This window comes from Acanthaster planci, linkage group LG08 (assembly GCF_054643075.1).
Source record: "Acanthaster planci isolate LZ-2023a linkage group LG08, COTS_SCS, whole genome shotgun sequence".
Lineage (NCBI taxonomy): Eukaryota > Metazoa > Echinodermata > Asteroidea > Valvatida > Acanthasteridae > Acanthaster > Acanthaster planci.
This window is the reverse complement of record NC_141784.1, coordinates 10,294,821-10,310,621: the sequence shown is the minus strand read 5'-3', so window position 1 is coordinate 10,310,621 and position 15,801 is coordinate 10,294,821. Positions and strand designations below refer to the sequence as shown.

Genomic DNA, 15,801 nt, shown 5'->3' with positions numbered 1-15,801 from the left:
ATGGTGATCATACTGTTCAGATTCATATCCAAAGAAAACATGTAAATGTGAAACATCCATTTTTTGATGTAGTTATTTCACGATGCATGTGATACTTCTGGTTAGTTTGCAATTAATACAGTTATATTTTGGGATTCATTGCTGTATTTTTATGTAACTTTGGTGCAGTTTTATCATGTATACAGATTTTTTAATGGTTTTAGACAACATTAATTAATTTATTTATTTTTCCATCACTAAGTATTTGGTCTTTTTAAACTGTTAAGATACTTTTTTTGTTCCTTTTACACAAATACAATACTGTTAAGAAAAAGGTAATTAAATGGAACTTCAGTTGAAATATGCTTTAAATTTGAATCATTCCTGCTTTTTCCACTGATGTATTTTTTTAACAGATTAATTTACAGTCAGTCTAATTACCTCTCTTTTTCCCCTTTATCAGTATTGTGACAAGACTAACAAATTACATCAAAATGGGCATGTTGGCTTCCAACACGCAGCTGCCAACATGCAAAACACTCGGCTTTTGTGAAGTAGAATCATTTGTATAAATCGTTGTCTACGATTCTTTTCGTTGGAAGGGCTGGTATCAAATGAATATCAAAGTATTGTCTCAGATTATTCCGCTGCCCGAGTATTTGCAGCGGCAAAAGTGTTTGGAAGGACACCGTCTAGCCTGGTAAAATATCTCTTCTCAAATTAGTACTGGTCAACCTTGGTGTTTGGTGGAAGCTGCAGGTTATGTGTGTAGAGGGGTGGATGGAGGGTCACTAAGTTTGAGGTTCAAGGCAAGGTCCTCTGTGCAACATTCGTATACTGGAGCTGGACACAAAACGGATATTACGGTCACACTTGTACAACCAAAGCTGGGGGAGGAGCCAATGATGGGGGGGAGTACCTAACAATTTTCATTTCATTTCTATCACTAGAGATGTAAAGATGACGTTTTCATGTAGCAATGTTTTAATTGGAATATACTTCAAAGCACAAATAGCAGTTCATAAACAAACTCGAGTTTTCCTTTAAGTACTCAGGTTTTCAAAATTTCAGAAGATAAGCAGCATTAATGTTTGGTTCTGTGTTGATGTATGCTAAGGTAATCTTCAGTGTCCAAATGATTAGTCAAAATTAGAGGTACTTATTTTTTACTCCCGATCACTTGAAATATTTAAAAATTCCAATAAATGCTAAAACAAGCAACAGCTATTAAAAAAATACCAACACAATTTAATGATGAAGACTACGATGGGGCATAGGCCAGGAAGACCCTTCACCTCATGCCATTCATCAGAGGTTTTCTGTTTCAGAGTCACCATCTGACCTGGTCGATAGTCTTACAGATGTGAGGTGGGGGGCAGTGGACATGAGCACCTCACTGGGGGAAGGGCCAGGTGGGGCATGATCAGTCAATCAGGTGGGGCTGGCCCTCAAACACACTAAATGATTTGTGTCAGCGTTAGCTTGTGAAATGCAGACCAAACCAAATTATTATAGCCCATGTATTAATGTGTACTTGAAAGGTGAGAGGTACTTGACAGGGTAAATAATTAGTGTCGTTTTTAGCAATTCTTAAATGTCAGGGTCTTTTTTGCCCATTTATGTACACATAATGTATTTGCATTTACAAATGTATACATTAATGTATATTTTAAAAATATTTTTTATCTCGCAACTGGATGTGGGGAGACAAGTCTTTTGACCACAGTGATTTTATTCCTTTTGTCTTTCCAATGCCCATCCCTCTGTGATGTACATTGTTGGCATGAGTAAAATAATAATATATATAGTGTTATGTTTTTAGATTCCCCCAACGATGCTACTGTTCAAACGTCCATATTCTTGGTAGTGTCAGGTATTAAACTTTATGACCTAACTGGTTACAACCCAACATTTTTCAGCTAAACATGCTGAAGGGGAGAGGATGTCACCAAAAACTGTGAAATCCTGAAATACAAACCTCATTCTCAAATCAATCTTCAATCATGCTTCCGAGCAAGTGAGTAGTTTCGCTTTTGCAGTCCCTGACCCACATACTCATTTTTCATTGTGTTTTCGTGTCGTTCTTCGTTGCTGTCTTCAAAGGGAAGCCTTAATTTCAAATTTCATTTAAACTGCTGCTCCCTACCTCCTAAGTATTACTATTATTTTATTTTTTAAAAGTGTGTTAACATTTATTTACATGTGTATTTGTCTTGTTTTCACTGTTGTTTTGTCGAGGTCAAATAAATGATAATCTGGATTTTAACTCTTTGCCGAACAACTTATTCCTTGTTCAAGTTCACACCCACTTAAGCTTGAATGCCCGAGGACTGACATTTGATATTCAATTTAACAGGTAGGGCACAAAAGTGAGCACTGATTCAGGGAAATACACAGAATCAGGGACAAGGCAGTGCGAGATTTGAACCCAAGCCCCCAAGCTTGAGAGACAAGGGAAACACCTCCAATTGGCATCCCAAAACTCCCCTGATACCAAGTTTGTCTGATACATCATCTCAAAAACAACCATTCTAAGTGTAGTAGGCTTATCGTTTGCATCAAACTGTGGACTTTGTGTCTATCCCTCGCAAGATAAACCACTGGAATTTCTTCGGAGATATACGACCACAAACAAAAGAACGACGGACAACATTCTTTCATTCCATCAGTAAATGTAGGCCTCTTTTATCATATTAAAAAAAAACAGTTTCTGGAAAGAACATCTTCTAAAGCTCACATTCAATACTGATGCTGAACCTGATGCTATCATTTAGAAGTCAGATTTTGAAAAATGGTCACGAGTCATTGCTGCATGAAGTCTGTGGTTACAACCCGTACATGGAGACAGGTGAGTATATCTTCACTCGGTAAGACCTAACAATGGAGCAGTACCGTCTCATTGACTCCTTGCAGTGGTAGCCTGAAGTGGATGTCTTCACAGTGGAAAAAGCTGTGCTCAGCTTACAGGTGTTAACTGTGTGGGTGAAGTTCATATGAATGAAGCCTCAGGTTGATTTAGGGAAGCAACCCTGATAGAGGTCACTTCCCTGGTATTCAATGACCTAAAGGTGACAAAAGCGCACAGGAACCAGCGAGGTGGGCACTTTCCAAGCAGACTTAGTTCCCAACCCCCCCCTCCTTCTAAAGTCTATACGGAGAGGTAGGGAATCAGCCTGACTGGCTCACACTGTTGGGCAGTGCACGTAGACCAAATGAATAGAAATGCTAATGTGCTATGAATGTGTTTAAACAGCGTCCTCCGTCATTTGTGCACAAAGCTCTCAGTGGCCACTCTCCCCTGGGGACAATCTCCGGTTGTGACAGATCCAAGCAGACTTGAAACATTCAGACAGCCATAAAGCCATCACTGTGGTTTCTATAGACACCAGTCCAATGGGAAGGCCATCTAAATCAACTTATGCGGGACAGTCATCATACGATGGTGTGCTCCTGAACATCCAAGGGCTGAGGTGAGTCGGCTTTGTCTAGTACCTGTACTTCATCGACTAAATCGCCTTGGATATCAGCTGTGATGCCCATGGCTGCCCTGGCTGCTTCGGTAGACACTACATCTGAGGGTTTGATCTGGTGACAATAAAATCCAAGAAAGAACATGTCTACTTTGTGCAACCGTGGAAATGGAAAGTAGAACTGGATTAAAAAATGCAAGCAATTATATACGACCCTTTATAAAAAATGAAATTGAAACAATAATATAAAGGATTTTCCAGATTATTTCCCAAGGACAGTCCCCCGGGTTGCAACACATGTAATTCCTTCATTTGTACGAGTCCACCAGCACGAAGTGGTACAGAGCAAACGCAGGCCTCGCCCTCCTCGAGCGAATACCTTGGAGGTCAGCTGGAGTAACTGCTGGGTCAGCTTCTCGGCGATGCTGCTCTCCTGCTCCGAGGGCTTGGGGATGAACTGGAGGTGGCTTGGGGGCTTCTGGCTGAGCCGCGCCGACTGCGTCTTCTCCAGGTCGCTGATCAGCTCGCTGGTGCTCTTCAGCTTGCTGTCAATTTCGGCCGAGTCGCTGGCTGCTGCTGCATAGGAATCGCTGCCGAGGAGTTTTTCTGCACGGCATTATAATATACAAGAGAAACATACGTGAACTCTTCAGAGACACACATGCGTGTATTCTTGAACCAGTAACACCACAAAATTTTTCAGTGATGGCTGGTTATCACTTACTGAACCTTTCTTTGCTTCTTAACACCAAATATTGCAGTACAGAGAGAGATGAGTCTCCCGTACATTCATATTTACTTTACTTCCACCGAGATTTTTCCATACATGTCTTGTGGCCGTGCACAATGCAAAGCCTAGGGTGTTATGTGCCCACATCAACTCCATTACTTCACATGTATGTGACCCACGCTAACAAACTAAGTCACACAAGTCATTTTTTAATTAAAGGCCTTTAACCTTAAGGGGCTGTCCATAATTTTCATCATTTCCACAAGCGTACAACACGTGGGGGGTTTTAAACATCATGTACACTTTTCTGAATATGAAAAACAATGATCCGTCACCTTGTGAATCAGCGGTCACTTTCAAATTTTGCTGGCGTAGCTAGCCAGCTCCACACCGCTTCCTTTACGCCACATACGCAAGTTCTGTTCTGTCCTCTACTTGTATCAGTATTCACTACTTTTCAAAATTTGTCTTTTCAGGTGTTGTTTTAAACGTTTTATTTGAAATTTTCACTTCTGTTAACCACAGTACTTACTTGTTTATCAGTGTGCCTTGGCAATTGGCGATTTGACCAATGGAGCTCTCTGTCCATCATCATTTTTTGCCCGTTGATGTACACTTTGGAGGGGTGGTCAAAAGTCTACTTTTTGTACACTCATGAAAAAGCCGAGTTATTTTACATTTTTGGCTGACTCGTCTCGGAAAAATGCACGCTGCATGAGAATGCTATCTTTGATTTTTGCGAAACTGGTGTCAAAATGACTGCCAAGAGGTGCAACTCCTGAAAAAAATGCACTACGATGTCAGAAAAAATATCGGGGGGACAATCTTTTAGGGTTAATGCATAGAATCTTGCCCGATGTCGATAGGAATCCTCAAATTTTCATCCATGTCTTTTCCGTTTTCATCAAGATGCTGAACCGAGTGACACATCAAAGAGTTCCGTTTGGTCTTTCGAATACAAACTTCGACCAAATTACTGAAAAAAGGCTCATTTTTGGTAGTATCCGGTCACAATATCAAAGGGTACAACTCACCGAATGCTGGGAGAAATGACACGTCGATGCCCAGGTCCGAAAGAGTCCGCAGAGAGTCAAACGGGATGGGGGATGAGACCCCCTTATTTTCCTTCTTGACCACATCTTGGGAACCGGCCGTCTCACTGGTACCACTGCCTGAAGTGCTCTGGCCATCTGAGCGGTTTGCATTCTCTGATTCCTTGTCACCACGCTTCTTCTAGTTTGTAAACATGACAAAAGCCACGTAAGGAAAGGCATTATTTTCCAACTCTCAGTGTACATGACATCTAGGCTTATACAAATACTCACAACAATCAGTATCAGAATTCTGTGAGCAAGGCTTTGTTTTTGGTTAGTTCTTTCAAAAAATCATGCAAAAGAAGCCTACTGACTGATGCAGTGTGGTTCAATCCTCTGTCATACAATAACACTGAGGTCCCGTTTCATATTTCAATCCAGTAAAGAAACAGCCACACAGTGGTAACACACTGTCAAAGCACCGATTGTGAAGTGCAAGACTCACAATTAGATAAGACTTGAACCTTTGCGTGATGGATTTGTAAATTGGTAAGGTCTGACACTGTGTAGCCAAAAACCTCTTGTTGTGCGGTTCTGTGAAAAACCGGTGGTCTGGGATCGACGTTTTGAGCCACATGCTCTGGTCTTCTTCGGGATTCGGACTTACCTGTAATACAGCCATGGTCTTGGTATGTTGGCCTTTAGTCAGCGTATTGAGCAGGTTGTCAACAAGCTTCAGCACGTAGTCATCACAGTCTTCAACATATTCCCTTATGCTGGGAAAAAAAAAGGACAAACAGTATATTCTTTGTAGTTGAGGCACAAATTGTTTTGGTGGTATGAAATACACTTTCAATTCTTGACTTAACATGGCTCTGTCCCTGTATTTCCAAATTAAAGTTAAATTAGAACATCCAGTGTTGCGGTAGAGTCCATCATGTCCCTACATGTCTCATCACAAGTCCATCACAAGTCATTAAGTCTTAATCCAAGACACAAGGTAAAGTATTCCTTTGTCTTTGTTCATCCTGCTAGACTCATAATAGGCTCCACAAAAACACGGCAAATATCAATGACGTTTACTTTTTCATCCCAACTTGAAAGACTGTAATCATGCCAAAAAAGATCAGCATCGACTTTTGAGTCCGAGCCCAATTTTTTGTCGGGGCTGCTAAGCTAAGCAAAACTTTAAACGAGAACAGTCACCAGACATGTAAATCTCAAAGCTCAGCCAGCCAGTAACATCCTTAGACAGTTCCACAGCATTGGCCCACAGTTAAAAAACTTAAAGGCTGAGGATCTCAAGCAATAGCCGAAAGTCATGGCTGCAGCTTAAAATGACTAACTCCCATGGCAGCCAATGACTAGCATTTGTAGCCACTTCCCACAGCGGTGTGTGCTACTCGTAGCCTCAGCCAGTTGAATTTGACACGGCTTAGCCAGCAAAGTGCAAGCAAACCTGAACAAGTTGTACCTTTGAGCATACTGCACGCCAGTCTCATCTCCATAGGTTGAATACAACAGGTCAGAGTCCTCTTTACTGATGTTGGCAAACGACGAATCGTACTGGGGACCGTAGGAGCTGAACGGCCCATGGGTCATGTAGGTCACTGAGGAAATGGGCAGAACAAAAATCATGAACACAGTCAAGGAAAACAAAGCCAACTCGTGTGACTTGATGAGGGGAGAGAAGTTGGTATGAAGATGAACTAGTGGGTAAACTGAACAGATTTGTCGGCAAAGACTGCATGTGAATAAAAGATGGCGCTTTGCTACCTAGCAAAGACACTGGGGCAACTCGTCATGTATGCAAACTAATTGTTATTCACACACTGCACAGTTCATCTTTAACTGGTTGGTATTGATTTGGGCAAACAATTGAATATTGTCAAGGGCCACGAGTGAATTCATGTGCTGATGGGGGGGAGGGGCGTTGCATTAGCACGGCAGCTCAAACTGTGAGTCACCTGGCACGGCCTTGTTGCGTTTATCCTCTCTGAACCCTGGCAGCGTGCCCGAGCCCTGGGTCAGCCTCCCTGTCAGCATGCCCAGGTTGACCTGTTTGCTCTCCTCCGCTCCGGCCAGGCTGGGGTTCAGGACGGCCAGGGTGGTGGTGCCCGTCTTATCCCGCCTCAGGAAGCCCAGCTGAAACAAGGTTGCGACGAGATGAATGAGATTGGAACACTCAGCGAAAAGAAGGTTTTAAACGTGGCCCTTCAAATTTTTAGAAAAAGGCATCCAGTCATGTGGTGCTGAGTTTATGCTTTGCTTAGCTGCCAGAGCCTTTATCATGCCTGACGGATGTCGTAGACTTGACCTGTAGTTTACTGTGCATCCTCCCCTGATCCATACCTTTGAGTTGGGGCACCTGGCCGACAGACGATCTCTGGCCTCTTTTGCGGCTTGCATTGCTTGCTCGATGATCTCTTCGGCGGACTCCTCCTCATTGCCATCAGCAACACTTCCAGACCTGTTCAAATTGAGTTCACTGAATGTAAACACCATTTAAAAGCAAACAATATTGGCCTCATGATATGGTAGTGACTCATTACTGTTTCATAAATGAGCTGGTCAGGTGAACCTTGGCAGTTCCAGTGATTAAAGATCTCTGCAAAAGTGGACAAGGCCTTGGGTTGGTGTCTTGCTGCGCTGTTTATCAGAAAGCACCAAGCAAGCACTGCTCACAAATTTCACCAGCGGTTGGCAAAGGCCTTGTTCAAAGAACTCCCTTGACTTCCCTGGATTTTGGAACCATCTCCTGAGTTGTGGGTTTAAAATCCCATCTGGAAAAGTATCTGATCTTTTCTTCTGGTAAAGCCTGGCAAAGCTTCAATGCACCCCTGTTTAGTAGATTTCCGTGGAACCTTGTCAAACCTCAAGAAAAACTGTAGGATGAATTCATACCCGACTGTTGGCAGTATGTTACTATCCTCTGAATCCAGCACGTCCATTATGCTGGAATCTTCAGTTGATGCATCCATGTCGATCTGGGGTAACCTCTTACTGGTCTTGGTTCGAAACTTGATGATGTCGGAGCTCTCGTGGTAACCAAAGGTGCGCTTCAAATTGGACAACTTCTCCTGGGCAAGAGTAAAAAGACTCATAAGATTCACAGCTCATACTCGACAAATCTGCTTTTGAAAAACTGTGTATCATTTGTGGCACTGGATGCAGTGGTCTGGTGCTTTGAACACATGTTCTCATGGGTAATTCTGTTCATAGGTGATTCTGTTGATCGCTGGTACAAGACCATCTCTAAGGCTCCAGGCCAGTAAATGGGCTGTCAAATTCTCTGCTATTAGAGCATTTTGTGGCATGTGGACTGGGTGGTTTGTGAAGGAGGATAGAATCTTGGAGCAGCACTTCCAGCTTGTATTTCTGAAGGTATCGGACCAAACAGGGCCCGCCAAATTGCTCGATTTTGCCATAGAGTGTAGGCATCAATTTTCAAAAATAGCGATGGGGCTCATGACTGTTTTGAGGGGTGGTTTTCTCTGGAGACAAATATCTTCAAAAGCCATCGGGTAATTCACTGAAGAGTGAAAGGAAAATGAAAGATGAGGATGTGAGCTTTAAGTTAGTGTGTGTCTTGAACACCTCAGAAACTCATGAGTATTTCTCCTGATTTTTTTGAAGTGGGGATGTTTATTACTGTTGTCTATGGCAGTCTATTTACTGGTCTGTACCCAATAAAGGGTGGCAGTGTGTGTCCTGAGACAAGACACTTTGTTGCATTAACCCAAGAGTAAATGGGAACCCGCAACAGCACAGAGTGAGGCTGTTTCCACACCACCAATGTGGCAATATGGGCATCATACTCCTCAAGGAGCCAAAAACATCTTACGATTCCTTTCTTGACCTGATGATCAAGGGTAACGCAAAAGCAGCATTCGGAGAGCAATTATTAGTGCTTATATGCGATGACTGGATGAACACTGTTACTTTCTTGACAGTCCAAAAGCTGTGAAAGAAAAACAACGGTAACCATATCTTGCCTAGACACCCAGTGCTATATGAACACACCACATTCCTTCCCATAGTGAGCCTACAAAAAGGGCCCTCTGCCATCCCCACACGCAGCCAATGGTGCCAGGCTAGTCCTACCTTGCTCATGCACTTGAGCCCCACTGCTTGCAGCCTCTTGGCAGCCTTGTAGTAGATGGTCTCCGGACGGTTGTATATGGTCGCATTCTCGCACATCAGCAAGAAGTCCGACTGAAACAAGAGACATGGATTCGCGCAGGGTTAACTTGAGAGAGGCTCACTTGTTATGCCAGCGACTGCGACCACACCTCATACATATTCATAATGGACAGCCAAATTTCTCACTTACCTGTATGCAAGTGGCAAATCATCATGCTTCATCCATATTCATGATTGAGAGCCATATTCTCTCTTAATTGTATGCGACTATTACCCTTCCCATACATATTTATAAATTGATAATCAAGTGTCTAATTCACAGTGGTCCATTATGCGCCAGTAGCCTCCTTTTTGTTTTCATTGTTCACCAGATGCACTTGTGACGATTCACACACAAACCATTTCTTACATGAAGCTTCAATTTCCGCCGTTTCTTATCTCAAGATAAGCATCAAGATTAGCTAACTGCCAACTGCTTCAACTCCATTTGCCTTGTAGTATTGTCCCTAGCTGTCGGATTGCATATTGACTGAGGACTGTAGCTAGTCCAATTCAGTCAACAGGTTGGCTGGTAAGACAGGCCTAGAGATCTATTATACTGTACTTTTCAGGCTGCGTTTTCACGACTCTGCTAAGCCACAAACAGGTGCAGACTCACAGTTAGTCAGTATTGCACTAGTAAGCACAGAATTCCTGTCAAAAAAATCCTTTGATGGATTTTGACTATTTGAGGCATCTCTCTTTATCTTTTCACTGAGGGAGGGAAGGGGCCTATACCTTATATTCCTCAATGCTTGTGTACTCGCTGGCATCCATCTTCTTCTTCATGGTGCTGAAGTCCATCGGGTGGAGAATGATGCTGGAATAGCCTGGCGCTATGACATCATTTACTGGCCAAGCAAAGAACTGATCCACGTCTTTCCTGCAGCGAAGAGGGGCAAAAAAATTCAAGCTATCTTATCCAACAAGATGTGGAATGAGGCCAGATGCCATAATTCAACTGCTCTGCAGAGAACAGAACCTTGTCTACGCAACATAAATCTTTTTTTTTTTGACCAAGGCGGGGAAAAATAATGTTATTGTTTATTATGTCAGTACATTTCAGGTGAGAGTGTGAGAAATCCTTCAAACCCGTTACATAGTAGTCCTGCATTGCAGGTGGATTACCTTTGAATGGTCTTTTGGAGGCTCTCCAGAACTTTCTTCAGTGGGACCTTCATTGCCTCTGTAAATATTAAAGAAAGCATTCACAGGTTACCTGGTCAGCCACTCAAATAATGATGAAAAAATCAGGTCTCCTTTTGGAGTTTTATGCTTTCTTTGTGTCTACTGACTTGTGTCTTTAATCCTCTAGATCTGCCGACCATCATCCTCATCTCAACTTTTTAGGTAGACTTATGAGGCCACGTGACAGCATTTGTCTAGATTTCCTCTTCCCCACCTATGAGCTTGTGTTGTCCGTGACTTTCTGGATCTTCTCGGTGTTTCCCTGGGCTCATTCAACCGTCACCCAAGACGGTCCTTCATAACTGGCCAGGAAGGGAGTTTTGAAGTATTTTTTGCAGGATTGAGGAAGGTAGAATGTGGTCACCATCACTTCAAATTGGATTCAGTGCTCATTAAAAGTATCAGTGTAAAGACAGCATCATTGGGTTTTGCTAAAGGCTCTTGAAACTGATCAGATGCACTTGCAACTCCGTCATAATGAAGCTGTTTGACTTGTTGCATGTGGGCAGAACCAACCCTGTGCTGGCCTACTGACAAAGCTTCACCTGTTACCCGTGAAGCCCCAGATTAGATTCAAAATCCTGCGTGCTCAAGACCTATCATGCTGGACCGATCTCACACAGCTTCTCAATGATTGGTTCTCCCCCAGTCACCAACTTCACTCATCTTCTGATCACACCCACCACTACCTACCAATGTCCAATAGGACAGCCGAGGATAACTCTTTCAGGGTTCAGGCCCCCGAGTCTCTAGTTGAACTTAGAGTGGCTGAGTTACTGTCCATGTTTCAAGCACACCTGATTAAAGATCCTCCTTTTCTGAGTTCCTACTTAAACTAATTATTTGTTTGTTTTCTTGTATATATATTTATAGTTTTGCATTTGTATTGTTATCTTACAGTTTCAATCATCGTGTGCAACCTTTTTTGTTCATGTTCATGCACTGTGAGCTTAGGATTAGCAAGATAAATACTTTGTATCATTATTTTTAGGAACGCTCAGGGAGGGTTAAAGCAGTGTGTCTGTGATTCTTTCAATTTGATCCATACTTTCCTTCTCTCTAAGGTTGCCTGTCTACGGCTTTCTAGACATTTTCATTATTTTCACAATCCACAAGACAACAACTTGATGATCCTGATGATCTCACCAATATTTTCCTTCTCTCTGATGCTTGGGGTCTGTCGCTGCACTTCCTGTTCATGGTCGCGGGTCGTCCTCTCGCTGGCCAACGATCCCTGCTCAATCAAATCCTCAGCCTTCTCTGAAGACTCTTCTTCAGGGCAGCGTTGCTTTTTCAACATCTTACGGGTGAAAAATGAAAGACAAGTAGACCAGATTGCCATGAGCAAAGCCTTTTCCACTTACTGGCCATAAGGAAAAAAAAGGTTTTCTTCACTGCATGCCTAGTGTGTGGTTAGTATCCTCGCTGTCGATTCTGCATGTAAATGTATGTCTGTCAAACCATAGGAGGGTTGATGTCCGACCTTTCGATCCATCAAATGGTTGTACCAAATTCCTCGAATCAAACACAAAATGCGCACATGTGATGCTCTACACCATTTAGTTTCAGGGCAAGGGTCAGTCCTCAAGTGAAAAGGGGGGGGGACTGGGAGTCCAACTGATGTTCCTTGGTAATCAGTGCTTTATTCCCAGCATAACCACAAAGAAACGAAAGAAAAACTTTGAGGAAAGTCATTTTTTGGGCCTTGTTGCTATGCCTTTGCACAAGTTACAAGTGCCTTAGGCTTTACCTTTACTCATTACGCTTTGAATTATACTTTTAGAATGCAATTTTACAACCAATTGCATTTTCCCCTTGGTTATTCCTCTGATTTTTTCACTGCAAAACATCCAGTTTGAAAAAGAAATGTTTGAATACAGGATGACTGATTTTGGCCTCTCAAGACTTACTTTTATCTTGTTGCTTAGCAACTGTTTGATGTCCTCTTTAGGTTCATCTGTCTCCATCGGCTGCTCCTCCTGACTGCCCTCTGTCTCCACTCCCTCCTTTTCCTGCTCTGAGTTGCTGTTCTGAACGTCATGCCACTTCCTCTTCTTCTTCTTCTTCTTGTGGGACTCGGACTTGGGCGCGTGATCCCTGGGGTCGTCCAAGGTTGCATGATGCGACTTGCCCTCCGGCTTGCTCACACATATGTCAAATTTCCCCGTTTTTGCATCTTGCAACTTGCCTCCGACTTTCAGAACAAGTTTAAGTGGGGGTTCTGCTCTCAAATCTCTGGTGACTAATGACCACATTAAACCATGCTTCAGTTGGAATCTCTTGGCCACTCTGATGTAATGCGTTTAAGAAAAGCCACTTAGCATGCTTAAAATTTGAACAGAGACCTCAAACCTTTGAGGTAAGTAATGAGAATCTTTAACCCTAACCCTCCCAAAATCCTCCAAAATCCGTTTTCTGCAAAGTGGAAGAATTGGAGGATTCAGGGTGTGTGGCAAAAGTGCATGGCTGATTTCGAAAGATGCCATACGTGAAGGTCGTGGATTAGACCTTACGTTGTTTTTGCTTAGTCAAGCACAAATTCAGCCCGATATTACTTTTGAATCAACTGCACAGCGCAAGAGTGTTATTTACACTGCCTCAACATAATGAGAGGAATTGCTGGAGGATTTTGAAGGATTCAGGCAGTTAGGCACACCACCAAATGACAATTTCATAAGCTGTAGCCAGTCGCTAGTGTTGAATGCACGGCAGGCTGGGCCGTGTATTCACAGAGCAATAGGATTATCTAATTGGGCCCAGTAGCCGCTCGGCTTATGAGTTAGGTTGAGTCTGCCAGGGGGGCCGGGGACACAGGGGAAAATTTGATAACAAGCTTTCACAGAATTCCCAAGATAAAGCAAGGGTTATTTTTCTGTTTTTAAAATTAAAATCGGACTTTAATTTACAAATGGGTTTCCTTCAATCTTCCCTTTTACGTAAGAAACTTGTTTCTTTGTGAATTTCTTTGTTGAACTAATTGGGTTACCATAATCCATGCAGTTTACCCAATCTCCAAATCAACCAAAATTAACTAAGCACATGTATGGAATTAGAACCAACTGCTTCGGTTCGAGCAATTCAGTCAGGTGCCGAGTTGGACAACGCAGACCAGAGGCAAAATTTGAGGTGCCGAGTTGGCAAGGTGCCAAGTTGGCTAGGTACCGACTGGGTGCCAAGTTGACAAGGTGCCAAGTTGGTAAGATGCCGAAATGACCGACATTTGTCCCAACAACAGCTGGGACAGTCCCAACTGTAGTGCTGCAGTTGGGCTGGCCCAACTATTGTTGACCAACTTCTGTAGAAAATTTCTCAACCTTAGCCAAGTTTATGCATCTGACACTTGACACAATTCTTCTAAAATATGGCACTTCATCCAAGAGTCTGACATGACGTTGTAAACAATATTACTTTGGCATATGCTGGGCACATGCACACTGGACCTCTGTGCTGTAGTTGGGCCAGCCCAACTATAGCACTCTACATGTAGTTGAAAAGTTCTCCAACTATAGTTGGGACTGATGCTGTAGTTGGGGCGTAACATAAAGGGTGTAGAGTTCAAATTCAAGGAAAATTCTCAGCCAGGCCGAGGCACATAAAAAGTACCCCTACAAATTCTTTTGAAAAGAGGGGTCTGTTTGGGCCAAGAAATTGTGGGATTGTGTCGGTATGGCCCGGGATCATACATGTAGGCCCCACCTGGGGGCAAAGCAGACAAAAATGTGATTTAAAATATGTCAGAAGAGGCTGAGGAAGGTGAGCGATGTCATTTGAAAAATGGCTGCTGAGAAGACTTGGGAACATTCACTTTTTGGGGGTGAGTTTGTTTTTGTCGGGTCATTAAAAAAAATGAAGTGGCTATTGTTACGGCAGCCATAACGCATCTCCCATTTTCTATCGTTACGGCACTGAACTGCGCAAGTGCGATGACGTAGCTGACCATCACGATGTTTTATATATTTTAAAATTACCTGGATCGCTGAATGCTTGTGGCTGTGTGGTCAAGGTGGAAGGTTTGGAACCACTGGTGTGTGAATTCGAATCCGCGCTTGGACAATTTTTTTTTCTTGGCCTAAATTTCATGTTTTATACCATAATTTTTTCATGTTGGTTTCTAATTGTATAGGCCTGGGCCTAAGCAGGAATCATTTTTCTTTTCTCATCGGAGGCTTTGGAGGATTTTTTAAAAGGAAATTAAGTCTGAAATCTGCGCAAAGTTGGTGCGCTTGCGCAGTTGCAGTGCTGTAACGATAGAAAATGGGGGATGAGTTACCACTGCCATAACAACAGCCACGGCATTAAGAAAATTCATTGATTAACCTAGCCTACTAAAAAATGGAAATCAAATGAAATCTGAAGGACCAAACAACACATTGTTTTTTGTTTGAAAGGCCTCATGGACTTCAGTTGCCTGCCATAGCCTGGGGCTCCAAACTTTGTTGATTTTACACTATCTGACTATTTCAATGGAACTAGAATTGGTTAAGTGCACCCAGGCATAAATGAAGACAACGTCCAACCTGGGCAATGGTAGGCCGGCTACGCGTAGGCTAGGCCGCCTTGCCCTTATGTTTATAAATTTTATCGTAATACGTTACGCGCGACCGTATGTACGTTACTAGTCCATGGAGGAAGGCTTAGTCTTAGGCCTACCGTTAGAACATGGTTCACGCATGTCATGCTTTTCCTTTATTGGGTCCTCATCTCTTTTAATTCATGGCTCACCTGATACATCTGGCAGATTCTTCTCAGATTTGTGATGTTTCTTGTGTTTCTTGCCCATTGCTGACGATTCAAATTATTTTTTCCTTATTGAATGCACAACACCGCTTTGTTTCGTTACTCGAAGATGCGAAGATGGGTTTCCCGCTGGTACTCCTGCGAGGCAAACATGTAATGTACTATTAAAGACGTCTGGAATTCCGACAATTAATTAGTGAAATCTATAGAGGGAGCTGTTTATAAAAAATGGAAATCCTATTCGGTTGTGGGTCCAGTCCACTAATTCAAGCCCCATTGAAAACAGTGTAAAATCAGCACCGTTCAGGGCCCAATAGCATGCACGCCAACATCCCTGAGATTTCTGAAACACAAATGAAATTCTTGTCTTGTCACTTATCTTTCAATTTCTTTTCAATTTTTTATGGGTTAACCAATTACATATTTAATTATTCCCACAAAACAAAATCACCCCCCCCCAAAAAAGTGATTTTTCCGAAGT

At 42.7% G+C, this 15,801-nt stretch overlaps 1 protein-coding gene across 2 annotated transcripts; it reads right to left on the bottom strand.

Moving 5' to 3' along the window:
• Positions 1–2,631: 2,631 nt before the first annotated feature.
• brd7 (bromodomain containing 7) lies at positions 2,632–15,454 on the bottom strand. Of its 2 annotated transcripts, none has more exons than XM_022254264.2 (14): positions 15,306–15,454; positions 12,494–12,825; positions 11,730–11,883; positions 10,524–10,581; positions 10,134–10,278; positions 9,318–9,428; positions 8,118–8,293; positions 7,566–7,683; positions 7,181–7,358; positions 6,688–6,823; positions 5,881–5,989; positions 5,214–5,412; positions 3,829–4,055; positions 2,632–3,564 (listed from the first exon to the last, which is right to left on the bottom strand). In XM_022254264.2, the coding sequence occupies exons 1-14, from the start codon at positions 15,361–15,363 to the stop codon at positions 3,412–3,414; spliced, it is 2,154 nt and encodes a 717-aa protein (XP_022109956.2). In that variant the 5' UTR covers positions 15,364–15,454; the 3' UTR covers positions 2,632–3,411. The 2 variants fall into 2 exon arrangements, with proteins under 2 accessions (XP_022109956.2, XP_022109958.2); XM_022254266.2 differs by having other exon boundaries at positions 5,214–5,409.
• Positions 15,455–15,801: the final 347 nt, after the last annotated feature.

What these genes read in the sequence shown, in the direction of transcription:
- brd7 (XM_022254264.2), bottom strand. Translation starts at nt 15,363, where the DNA reads ATGGGCAAGAAACACAAGAAACATCACAAATCTGAGAAGAATCTGCCA. An exon ending in GAATCTGCCAGATGTATCAG is followed by an intron (nt 12,826 to 15,305) that starts GTGAGCCATGAA and finishes TGTGGTCATTAG; the next exon opens with TCACCAGAGATTTGAGAGCA. An exon ending in GGCGTGCAGTATGCTCAAAG is followed by an intron (nt 5,990 to 6,687) that starts GTACAACTTGTT and finishes TTTTTTTCCCAG; the next exon opens with CATAAGGGAATATGTTGAAG.